The sequence below is a fragment of the Ambystoma mexicanum genome, chromosome 5p (genome assembly GCF_040938575.1).
Source record: "Ambystoma mexicanum isolate Mex_15411 chromosome 5p, UKY_AmexF1_1, whole genome shotgun sequence".
NCBI lineage: Eukaryota > Metazoa > Chordata > Amphibia > Caudata > Ambystomatidae > Ambystoma > Ambystoma mexicanum.
In genome coordinates this window covers 945,046,753-945,059,437 of record NC_090930.1, presented here as the reverse complement: position 1 = coordinate 945,059,437, position 12,685 = coordinate 945,046,753, and the positions used below count along the sequence as shown (strand labels likewise).

The 12,685-nt window shown below is 47.9% G+C and overlaps 1 protein-coding gene across 2 annotated transcripts in view; it reads left to right on the top strand.

Annotated features, from left to right (window-relative positions):
- ANKRD12 (ankyrin repeat domain 12) overlaps window positions 1-12,685 on the top strand; it is a 1,194,452-nt gene that overhangs the window by 553,986 nt on the left and 627,781 nt on the right. For both annotated transcript variants that reach the window (XM_069613394.1, XM_069613393.1), the window contains one exon: window positions 1,362-1,508. In XM_069613394.1, coding sequence (XP_069469495.1) covers window positions 1,362-1,508 — 147 coding nt within the window. The remainder of the gene's footprint in view (window positions 1-1,361; window positions 1,509-12,685) is intronic.

Genomic DNA, 12,685 nt, shown 5'->3' with positions numbered 1-12,685 from the left:
AACTGGACAATGGCTAGTAAATATACCACCAATGTTAAGGTTTGTTGGGGAGTTGGGGGGAGGGGGGGAGGAAGGGAGGGAATGGGGAGAAAAACGGACACCAGAAAATTGAGTTCTCGCTTGAGTTGTATTGTATGCTGGAATACATTATCTGTTGGTGCTCACTGTGAAACAAAATAAAGCTTGCTTAAAAAAAAAATCAGATCCTCCTTTGATAAATCCAAATCTGCCAACTGCTTCTGGTAACAATCGGAAAAATCCTGCATAGGAGAGTTCATCCCTTGCAGGCACACTCGACCCAAATAAGTGTACAGCAAATCAGGCAAAGAGACACACAATTTACGATCACATGTCAGTTGTTTCCATAAAGGGCCCAGCTCATGACGAATACCAAAAAAATTAAAATAAAAAAAGTGGAACACATTGCAGACGGTAATGAAACACTTTCCTCAATACCAGCGCTTCAGAATTGTCCAATTCCTCCATTAACCATATGGGCAACACGTATATGCCATGTAGGAGCTTAGGGGTGACCTTCCCACCATGGAACTTAAGCAGAAGCAATAAAGAGAACTTCCCAATTTCCTGTCAATATATTTCACTTGAATCGCTAATTGCACTGCTTTCCTTCTTAACAGGTCCCGCAAAAATGTTATATGAGGATGTGCCAAGATAGGTAATCCCGAATATACCAAATTATCAATTGAGTTCTTGGATCCATAGGGTCGGTAGTACACAGCCCCTACCGGCAGACTCTGAGTGGGCCGTGCTGGAAAAGATGCCGGTAATGTTGTTACAGGCACCTATGGCTCACTCCTAATGAGGGACTTTAACTTTTAGCTCACCTCTTTAAACAGGACGCTGGATATCAACCACCAAACTACCAAAACAGCCAAACAGCACTCACTGTTCACTCTGCTGGTGTGCGTGCTAGTGTGTGCAGAGTTCAAATTTATAGGCTCCCTTTAGTAGAAGGCGGGACTTCACAACTCCACCAATAGAAATCCTCTCTTAGTAGAGAAGCTTGAATAAAGAATAACTACCCTCAGCAATAATTTGTGCAGAAAAGCAAAAACGAACTAAGTCCCCAGCCAAAAACCACTCACTGTGCACTCTGCTGACACGAATTGATGTGTAGTTTTATCCCAAAGATGTGATTTTATTGCTATATTTTAACATTGTTTTAGGATTGTATATATGTATGTTTTATGGATATAATCTATAGCTGAAACGAACAATTTCAACAGCTGAAGTATCTGAAAGGAAAGAATGCTCTTTCCAAACTAACCACTGCACTGAAACATTCCAATAAAGTCTGTTGATAAATAGCTGTTCATTTTCTTTTTTTTCTTTTTTTTCAGATAAAGAAGGTCCGGAGAAGAAGAAACTGAAAAAGGAATCTGGAAATAAAAAGTCAACACCAGTTAGCATTCTTTTTGGTTATCCACTCTCTGAACGCAAGCAGATGGCCCTTCTCATGCAAATGACAGCGAGAGACAACAGTCCAGGTGATACCAACCATCCCTGCAATGCTTTCCTCCCCTCTTTTTGCATTTTATGTTTCCATGACGCATCTATTGATTTTGCATCATTTATTTAACCCATGTTTAGCCCATGTTCAAACTAGAAACGTCCTGCTTATAAAATGTATGACAGTCCAAACAGTGTGCGCTGCTAAACTCCAGTGTGGCAACGTAGCAATTGCATCTGGAATATTAATATGCCCATGTTAAATGCTAGGGAACTTTGAAATGTTATCACACTCGAATATACAATAAAGGGAGATGAGGCACAGAAAAACGGATTTATTTAATGTTTTGCGTGTCAAGGTAGTAATCCTGGTATCATTGAGCCCTCCCATGTATTGCACATAAAATGTACCTTTTTAATTTACGTCAAATTTGACCAAGGTTTGTTTTGATAGGTTTTAGTCTATTTTCCTGTTTATTTTTTTAACTATATTTTTTCCCCTCAAACTCTCCATTGAAGTTAGTTTTCTTCCTTGTACGTCTATGATTTTGTAATGTTCTCCAGAATTGTCTCTTCCATACAGGTGGTTGAATGTTTTGTCAAGCTTCTGGGAATCTTCTGCGAAGTTGGGTAGCATTTTGAATCTGTAGCCCATCCACTTGGTTGGACTTTTTTTTTCAAGAATCTAATCAGTAAATGAGTCCTAAGTTTATGAAGGCCCTCTTAGTCTTTCAATCCGCGTCTAGTTAATTTTTGTCATTTTATTTCTAGGCCTGCACTGCATATGGGTCTGGAAAGCATCTCTAGATAGAATGCAAGCTTTTTTTTTTTTTTTTTACACTTTTCTTTATTGGCAAGAAGTAGCAGCCGGTACAGTGCAAATTAAAACAGTGACACACATTTCATATTGAAGCATGAATGATGAAGTATAAGTACTACAGAAGGTCAGATACAATCCCAGCAGATGTTAAATACATTAGAGGCGTGCATCATGTAGCGAGATCAGCCCCCTGATCAGGAGATGGAGCGGATGATAGTAGTTCCAAGTCCACCTTACTGTTCAAGTAACTACAAAACTCTGTCCATATGTATTTAGGGCGAGCATTACTAGGCAGCATGTTAACATAGTCTTCTTCGCAGGATTGTGTCCAGGTGAGGGCCTTCAGCCACATCTCCAGTGAGGGGGGATCTGCGCTTCCAGCATTGCAGAATGCATTTCTTGGCCACACTCGCCACCACATTCAAAAACTTAGCTACTCGTTTTGCTTCAGTCCCCTCCCAGAGCCCAAACAGAAGAGACATGGGTTCAGGGTCTACGCTGAACCCAACTATTTCAGAGAGGGTTTCAAGCACTGCATTCCAGAACGGGGCCAATGCCCCACAGGACCAAAACATGTGTGCACGGTCTGCTTCGCTAGATTTACATCTTTGACAGGGGTGGGATTGATCCCGGGCAAATTTTCCAATCGCATAAGGGGTGTAATACAGGCAATTAAGTAGCTTGTACTGGATACATATAACGCTAGAATTAAGGGAAACCTTGCGAGTATTCATGCACATTTTGGACCACATATCATCTGTGATGTCTAAACCCAGATCCCGCCTCTAGGCATCACGAACAGTGTGGGGGGGTTCAACATTTGATACAAGGAGGATACGATACCCCTACCACCAGCGGAATGGCTATGTAGCAGACCTAGGGGGACTCAGGGGTTTTGTTCGGGTACGAAGGCCACATGTTCTGGACCGCCACCCTAATACGGAAGTATTGTAGCAGCTCAAGTGGGGAACTGGAGTGCCCCGGCCTCCATGTATCTGGGGTGATGAATTTCCCGTCAGGGAACAGGTCGGAGAATGATCTGTATCCCAGGTCCGACCAGTGGTGTGTGAGGAGCTTATCCTGTGTGGGGGTGAGGCCAGGGAAAGACCAGAGGGGAAGCCATTTGTAGTATGGGGGGGAGCCCGAACCAGGTGTCAGAATCTGCCGCCACGCCTTAATAGTGGAGGCCACTGGGTCAGCAGGGGCCCGCGTTCGATATGAGTGAAACAGAATTAAGGACATGACATTCACCTCCTTGGTCGCTAGGATTTCAAGTTTAACATGCGGGGGGGGGGGGGTTCCTGGTGGTGGTACCAATATGTAGCATGCTGGGCCTGGGCGGCTATCCAGTACCGGGTGAGGTCAGGTGCACCAAAGCCACCCCTCTCGTAAGGTAGGGTCATATGCTGCCATTTCCTGCGCACGGCCCCTGAATGCCAAAGAAAACGTGCACACTCCGAGTGCAGGTCCGCAAAGTATTGTTTCCTGGGCCATAGAGGAACGTTGCCGAATACGTACAGAAGTTTGGGGACGATGATCATTTTTATTAGGGACAGTCTCCCTGATAGTGAGAGGGGGAGGTTTCGCCATCTTTCTATCCTGCTATGAGCGTATTGTGCGGCAGCCCCATAGTTATCAGACAATAAAGAGGATTTTGAGAGGGAAACCTGGACCCCTAAGTATTTGATACCCTCATTTCAGGGGGAATTTGCATGCAGGCTGGGAGGTTGCAGGGGTAAGGGGAAAGATTTCTGATTTAGAGTAATTTATGGTGAAGCCTGAGAATGTGCCAATTTTGATAATTTCACGCATGATCGGGTCGAGGTGGACTGAGGGGTCTCTGATATCTAAAAGCACATCGTCAGCGTATAGTGATATAATTTCGGGAGTATCCCGCAGGCGAATCCCTTTGCGGACGTGGTTGTTTCGTACACTATCAGCCATAGGCTCGATGGCCATAGCGAATAACAAGGGAGAAAAGGGGAACCCCTGTCGCGTCCCCCTGTGGAGGGAGAAGGGAGCCGATGGGCGAGAATTAACCAGGACTCTGGCCACAGGATTAGTGTATAGCAGTTTAATGCAGGACATCATGTATGGGCCAATCCCCATCTTTTCCAGCACCGCCCACAGATATTGCCACGAGACCATGTCAAACGCTTTTTGGGCGTCTACTGTCACGGCCACCGCGTTGGCTTGGGGGTCAATTCTAGAGATGACGTTAAATAGCCACCGGATGTTTAAGGCAGTGGAGCGGGCAGGAACAAATACGCTCTGGTCTGGGTGAATCAGATATTTCATGATGGGGAGGAACCTATTTGCTATGATTTTGGCGAAGATCTTGGTATCGGTATTGATAAGGGATAGAGGTCTATAAGAGCCGCACTCAACCGGAGGCTTGCCTGGTTTAGGAAGCACGGTGATGACAGCTGCACGCAGGGACCGGGGGAGGGTGGTAATGCGCAGCGACTCCTCCCAAAACTCGTGAAGGCGCGGAGCGAGGAGAGCAACATGTTCTTGATAGAACTCGGCGGTCAGGCCATCTGGACCGGGGGCTTTCCCCTTAGGGAGGGCAGAAATGACAGCTGTGATCTCGTCAAGGATGAAGGGAGCATCTAGTTGTTCTTTGGTGGCCAGGGACACAAGGGACATTGGGATGCGGTCTAGGAGGTCGTCCAACTCTTGCGGGCTGTGCTCCGGTTGCTGGGCATAGAGGGTTGCATAGAAATCTGCAAAGGTCTCAAGAATGGGCCGGTCGGACCAGTGTCGCACTCCGTCGCTGTCAATGATACTATCAATTCGAGCCCTACCTCCCTCGGCTCGGGCGAGGCGGGCAAGAGTACAGCCTGGTCTCTCTCCTTCACCATACTTTCGGGCCGCAATGGGGCAGGCAAGGTATCTTATCTCGCTGTGGGCGAACAATTCAAACGGGTCTAATTCAGTTCTAATTTGTGCCAGTATGGGCGGAGAGGGGGTGGCCGCATATCCGCGCTCTAGCTCCCCAAGCCTGGACTCAGAACGGCACAGAGAGTTTCTTCTATCTTTCAGGACCCCAGCCTCCCTGGAGATGCACATGCCCCTGATGAAAACCTTAAAGGCCTCCCATCTCACCCCGTCCGTTGTGTCATGGCGTTTGTTGCTATCAGAAAACAAGGTGATATCTGCAAGGATGTCAGCCTTGAAGACTATAGCGTGTAGTGCGTCAGACTTAAACCTCCAGTGAGAGTGCAGAGGGAGGGCCGGGTGCAGGGCGATGTCCAACGTGATTGGGGAGTGATCGGAGAGTGTGCGAGGGAGAATCTGTGAGGTGAGTGTTTTGCCCATGAGCCCCGCAGAGAGAAGGAAAAGATCAATCCTGGAATGACTGTCGTGGACGGAGGAGTAAAATGTAAACTCTTTTGACATTGGGTGGAGTACCCTCCAGGCATCCACCAGTCCGGCGGTGAGCATGTGTGCATGGAGGCGGCGAGCGGCCCTGGACAATGTTCTGGGTGCAATACCGGATATGTCCTGTATAAGATTCCTGTCCCCCCCCCCATATGATGGGAACCCCAACATATCCAAGGAGGATGTCAAGGATGTGGTCGAAAAAATCGGGTGCATCCATGCATGGGGCGTATGTGTTCACCAGCAGGCACTCCACATTGGCGAGGAAACAGTGTAGGATCACATATCTACCCTGGGCATCTATATGGCTGGTGCGAAGGGAGAACTCCAAAGACTTGTGAATCAAGGTGAGGACACCTCTGGATTGTAAGGAGGATACAGTGTAATATTTGTTGGGGCCCCATGACGGGGCAAGAGAGGACAATAATTGCGCGAGGGCATGAGTTTCCTGTAAGAAAAGTACCTTGACCCCGTGCCTCTGGAAGTAGGCCGTGACCCTGCGTGCCTTCGTGTAATTGCTGAGCCCTCTGATATTCCAAGACATTAGCCTAATGGCCATTCCGTAGCAGTTTTGGGGGGATCCGAGTAATGCATGTCATACATTGTCGAACAAGTGCCGGCCACTTTTACAGTGACCAAATGTGTCATACCCAAAGCTACCACTATCTCACCATTTTTGTTATTATAACATCCCCCAATAACACCTCCCCCCTCCCTCACTGCCACCCCCAACATGGCAGTGCCCAAGAACCCACCCAAAATCTCATGGCTTTTGTGCCAAGCTCAACGGGGCTAAACCAACCCCCAAACCAAACAGGGGATCAGCCAGTGCACTAAACAAGCCAAACTCGGCGTAGCAACTGCAGCGGGGGTAGCTGCTGCCGTGAGCCCGATTAAGATAGTTGGACGGTGGAGTACACCAAATAGCGTACAGCGGTGGTTAAGTTAAGTTTTAAGAGGAGACAACATAGTAGGGTACAGTGAGCAGGGGCAGTAGGAATAGAGGGTCCAAGTATAGGTGCCATATACCGTGTACCATACAGCTGTGACCCATGTTGTATTTCATGAACTTTCACAATGAGTTACGACAATAGGAGAATTCACAACAGGGAAGATACATGAGATTACAAGTAAATTGCAAATAACAGGCGTGGTAATAATACCACAATGATTAAAGTAATGGGTGCATGGCAGGCCGGGTCAATCCTCAACAACGGGGTCACCCACAGGGCCCGGGACAGGAATATGGGACTCAATAAATTTCACCGCCTCCTCAGGGACAGTGAAAAAGTACAGTTTATTACGGTGGGTGAGCTTCAGCCTAGCAGGGAATAACATGGCATATTCCATCCTCCTCTCTCTGAGCATTTTTTTCACACCATTGAATTGCCTGCGCTCCGTTTGAACATTGACAGAGAAGTCCGGAAAAATGCGGATGACCTGGGACTCAAGTCTCAGTTCCCCTCTTTTACGGGCCAGCCGTAGAATGTGGTCTCTATCTCTGTAGCTGAGAACCTTGGCTATAATTGGTCTGGGGAAGTCGCCTGGCTTGGGGCGAGGGGCCAATGAGCGATGGGCGCGCTCGATAGTAAAGAAGGGGGAAAGTTGAGGATCCCCTAGGAGGTCTCTCAGAAGGGCCTCAACTGCAAGTTCCATTTTGCCCTTGAGGGCTGTCTCAGGAACCCCTACGATGCAGATATTATTCCTGCGGGACCTGGATTCCAAATCATCGCACTTCGCCTTGACCTGCTTCATATCTCGCACCAAGTCAGAGACCGTATTCTGGAGCACGTGTACCTCGTCCTCAGTGGCCCCAATCCTGGTCTCGGCCTCACCCAGCCTAGTGCCATGCTGATCCAATTTGGTGCTTAGGGAGGCTACATTGGCATTTATGTCATCTAATTTTTCGTGAAATGACGCAAAGTTTTTGGCCATAGTCTCCATGAGTGACGTAAGGTCCGGCTGAGGAGAGCATGAGGAAGCATCCAAGTCGTCTTGAAGAAGGGCAGCCCCAGCTTGGTCTTGCTTGGCTAGGGCTTTGGCAAACTTGTCCATTGCTCCAGCCTTGTTGGCCCCTCGTGCTTTGCCGGACATCTTCGGGGGCACCATGATAAGAACAGAGAATGATTTCGTAGGAAAGCAACAATGGGGCCCAGGAGGATTAGAGAGGGACTAGGCCCGTAATCAGCGACTGGACGACAATTGCCTAGGAGGCAGAAGCAAGGAGCACCCCCGACTGGCGTATTCCGGGGCAATAAGCCCACTAAAGGGGCAAGCAAGGTGTCCGGGTGGCAGTATGGTCCGGGGGGGACAGCATCCTGTGGCACCCGCCTCTGAGCCAGGGGGGCCCAGGCAGAGGAGGCCGGTAGTGGAAGGCCGCTGAGTCAGGGGCGCAAGGTGCACCCGGGGCGAGGCGAGTAGGTGGACAGACTAGGGAGAGGAGAGTAATGGACGCCCAGGGTGGCACGAGCAACAAGAGAGTGGTCGCAGGGAAGCCTGGTATGCTTGGGGGTCGATTTCCTTCCCAACGTGGAACAGGCGCAGCCCAGGGATGAGGCAGAGCAGGTGGGCACAATGCGCAGCGACCAGTTCCCTCACCCTCCTCACCTTGGGACCCTGCAGGCCGTAGAGTGTGTGTCCATCCGGGAAGAAGCAGGCCTCAAACACGCAGCAGTGGGCCCAGGCGGGATCGGGCCCCTAAACTTCGGCATGGAGCCCATAACAGGGAGGCCACGGCGCAGCCCTCCACCGCAGCCGTCACCGGGGCCAGCGAAGCAGGCGGCGGAGCCGCAATGCGTAAGTGGTCAGATGACGTCTGTGCGGGGGCCGCTCCAGCAGCCCCCACCGTATCCCGGAGTGTCTTCGCCCGCCAAGGGCCGGCGCCGTCAATGCCGCCAAAGGCAGGAGCAGTCAGCGAGAAAGCCGCGCCGGCAGGCCTCAGGCTCCGGCGCACCCCTGCAGGGAGAGCAGGGTGCGGATGTCAGCGCCGCTCAGGAGCAGCAGTCCTTGCAGTCCAGGGAGAGAGGGCGGAGAGGGGGCAATGCCTGTGCCTCGAGCAGCCGCGCACCAAGCCGCGGGAATGCGAACCCTCACGGGGCAATGGGGGGGATGGGGTGCATACAGAGTCACGCGGCCCGGAGGCCTCCACCGGCAGCAAAGTGGCTCCGAAGGTCCGTTTTCGCCCAGAAACAGGGCAGGATGTAGCAGAGGCGATGGGCAGCAGAATGCCTAGGGTCCCAGCTCCTGTATATCCCAAAAAACGCTGATTGTGGCGGATGTGTAGCTCACGGGCCACAGAGCTTGAAAGCTAAGCGGCCATCTTGCTGGCTGCTCAACAGCGCCCCCAGAATGCAGGCTACTTAAAACCTTAAGACTGGGACTGTGTACTCTGTATCTTTCTGTGTGCAAACCCGGTCAATATAAATATTATCGGTTAGGAAAGAGTTTTCTTTTCGCTCCTTTCCCTCCATAGATATCAATGGGGCATCCTACTTTTTAGTTTTGTCTATTAGGTGGCGCTGAAAGCGCTACCTTTAAAGCCGAAACTATTGTCATTAAAGAGTTTTAACACAAGAGCTGCTTGAGATAGGGGCTTTGAATGTAGGTTTGTAATGTTTTTCAATGCAGATGATATATGAGGATGGATTTATGTAGTTTGGCTATGTGTCCCACCCATTTAACGACCCATTGTTAAGTGAAATCTGTTGAGATGAAGGAGTCCAGGCACTTGTTAAGTTTAATGACTTTTATTAAGATACAAGTTATCTATAAGGACCCCCAGCAATGCCAACACAGCACTACCAGGGCCAGCTAATATCAACTGAAAACTGTAGAACCTTAACAGAAAGTATACAAGAGCATCATAAGCATGTACATCATATTTAGAACAACAACAGTGGCTGAGGACCTACTGACATTCCAGCCATCAGCAGAATTGTATATACATCCACACAGAACCCATTACAGTGACTTGCCAGCCACATTATAACACAATCTATAGGATTTTCCTCCCATTCCCATCCATTTTCCCTCCATCCACACCGCTTTTTGCATTGGTTGGCTGAATTTGTATTGTGTGGTGAATTTGTCAGCTATTTTCACTTGCAAAATGGCAGCTGCCATATGTTCATGTAAATGAAAAGTTATTGAAATAGTTTTTTAATTAAAATAAATATACTAGTACTTAAGTTACCTAATATATTTGTATTTAAATTAGATTAAAATAAACAGCTTACTGTTAAAGATATGCTTTTCTAAAATGTCTCTTAAAATGTCTGCGCACTTGCTTGTGGGTGTGGGTGTCTAGTGTTGTCTGATGTAAGCAGTACCTGATTGGCTGTGGCGTCAGTATGATGTGGGATGTGATTGGCTGTAGAGTATGTTCTTTTCCCCCAGAAAGCAGCCATTTTCTTTCATTACATCATAGTTACTGCAACCTCGAGTGCAAGCACAGGGTAGGCTGCCCTGTGACTCAAGTACACCTTGGGGTGGTAACAGGAGGCTTTGTGGCGGCAGGTGGTGCTGAAGACTCTACACCCGTCAGTCTTCAAGCTCCCCTTCATCTCCCCTTTCACTGCATTGTACTGGTGGGCTGGAACACATCTACATTAAGAGCCCGGGTGCAGTGCACACATACACAGGCAGAGCCGCATTGCCTGCAGGGACACGGCAGAGCAGCTGGAAGTGGGCCAGGCCCTAATCCAATGAACAGTGCTGTTCCCTGCTTAAACTATCACGGTGTGCCTTGTTCAGCATGATCTCGAACATTCAGGGCATCTTTTTTCTACAGCCTTAATGCATAGCTTGGAAGTAATCCAACAGTGCGCATTTGCATGCCTGACCCCAGCGCCAGGAATGGCGCACACTGGATCTGCTCCAAGGTCATTGCTTATTTAATTTTATGGCTGTAGGCTCTTCATTTGAAGCTTTGAATACGTCCACTTTATTTTATTAGCAGCTGCAGGAGGAATCTCCTATCTGTTATAGTGCAGGCAGTTTTCCACTCGAACCACAGCACCGCCCTCTCATACCAATAGCTCTTGGCTCATTCACTTCTGGCCGGTGTCACCAGGTTGAGCATAATTAATTATACCCACTTTAAGTGTGGGCTAAGTGTGTTTTCGGAGATGTCGCTTCTAATGTAAAGTGGGTCCAAGGATGTCCGGTCCCTGGGTAACAGGAGGCATTAGTAGTAGAGTTTGGGGTTGTATTCAGGTTCTGTTCACAATATTTCCTTAACCATCATATTAGCCAGCTGTCATTGTCCCAGTTCAAGATGGTGAACTTCCTTCTCAGCAATAATTGGCTAAAGACTATTGTGATGCAGTTTGGCACCTCAGGAGAGGTTCTAAACTGCTTTAGATTCAAAATCAGTTTAGGAGTGGTCACAGTGCCCAAGAGCTCCAGAGGAAACTATAGAAACCTGAGAAAAGAAAGCACATCTCATAGAAGACACTCATCAGAAAGAGCCAGAGATCTATTCAGATAAGTGACAGAAGTGAAACCAAAGTTTGTTTAATGAAATTGAATGGAACTCAAAAGACTGTCTGGAAACTGCATGTACAGTGTAGCAGAATATCAAACTTAAAAGAAGTCTGAAGATGTTGTCATCATTCTGTAAAAGAGGTTATGACTGTGTAGGTTTTGATTTGTAAATAAGTTAACTTTCAACAAATATTTAAAGGCATGCGTATCAGAAGCAAACGTTTGTATGAGCTGCAGGTGCCCGTGTGAAATAGCATTGAGAGTCTGTTGTTTTGTTTATCTGCACGTCGTGAATTCTCTCGCGCTCAAGTAAAGGACCTAGCAGCGTGCTTTTGCATGATGAGGAAGTAGAAGGTGTTGTGTCGGGCACGGGCGTATAGTCAGCTGAGTGGTGCAGTGATAATTGTTGTGGAAATCAGCTGAGGCGGCGACCGGCTAGTCGAGTGTGCGGAACATGGAAAAGGCAGTCTTTGAAGTATTCCCAAGTGGAGTGGCAACTAAAAAGTAAAACTCATTTCTTTGAAGGGGAAGTGAAAGAGCGTCAATTTGCACGTGAGTGGAGGCAAATGCAAAGTCAATAACGTAGCAAGGCAACATTACCAAGAAACCTTATAGGCAGCTGGAGGAAGCGTGGCTAAGCTGCATGTGAACCAGATACAGTGTGCGAACTTTAAAAGTAATTACCAAACTGACGAAGTTAAAGTGCACAGAAGTCTGAGCAACGTGTTTTGTATAGTTCTTCTAAGATTTTAGAATAGGTAGAAAAAGGAAACTAGAGACTGCATTTGGAACTCATATTGGAGAGCAGAGAAAGTTATCCTGAGAGCAAGAGTGAATATAAATAAATATGTACATATGTATTAAGTAAACAAAGAGCAATGTACATGAGAATTTGAAAGAGAAACCACTGTGAGCGCAACAGCGTAGGACATGTTCTCTGCAGTAGCAAGACTAGAACTCTCATATTTCCCTTGTTAAGCCTCTAGGCAAGAGGCAGAGGCAGTCGGGTAATTAGTGGGTTAAAAGAGTAGTATACATTATTTAAAGTGCAGGTGTATTTATTGGATGCTTAATCAGACATGTGTTATTTGCAGGTTCTCCAGTGTTCCAAGAATTGAAGGAGACGGAGGGAGTCACGACCATTTTTTATTTTATCCACTTCCCCTTTTCCCCTGCTCTGGTCAACTCAGTAGTTGTTCAATTGACTGCTGGGTGAACCAGTTTGGGGCATCTAGTATGCAATTAGCCTGCTCCTGCATGATTTCGGGGCTGGGACCTGATAATGGATGCTTAAGTCTGCTAGCCTTGGAAATCTCTGCTACAAAAAGCTTCCTGCTCCGCTGCTGCTGGGAGCTTTGACTTCCCACAAACTCTTTCAACAGAAACATCTCTGGTTTTCCTCCATATGGCAGATGTTTCTTCCTTGATAAAGCTCGCCTCTTACCTCCCACCCCCCGAATCGGGCACATCCCAGGGACGATTCCAGCCAGGCCTACCGTATTCACCCCGCCTTCGCCCCCACTTCAG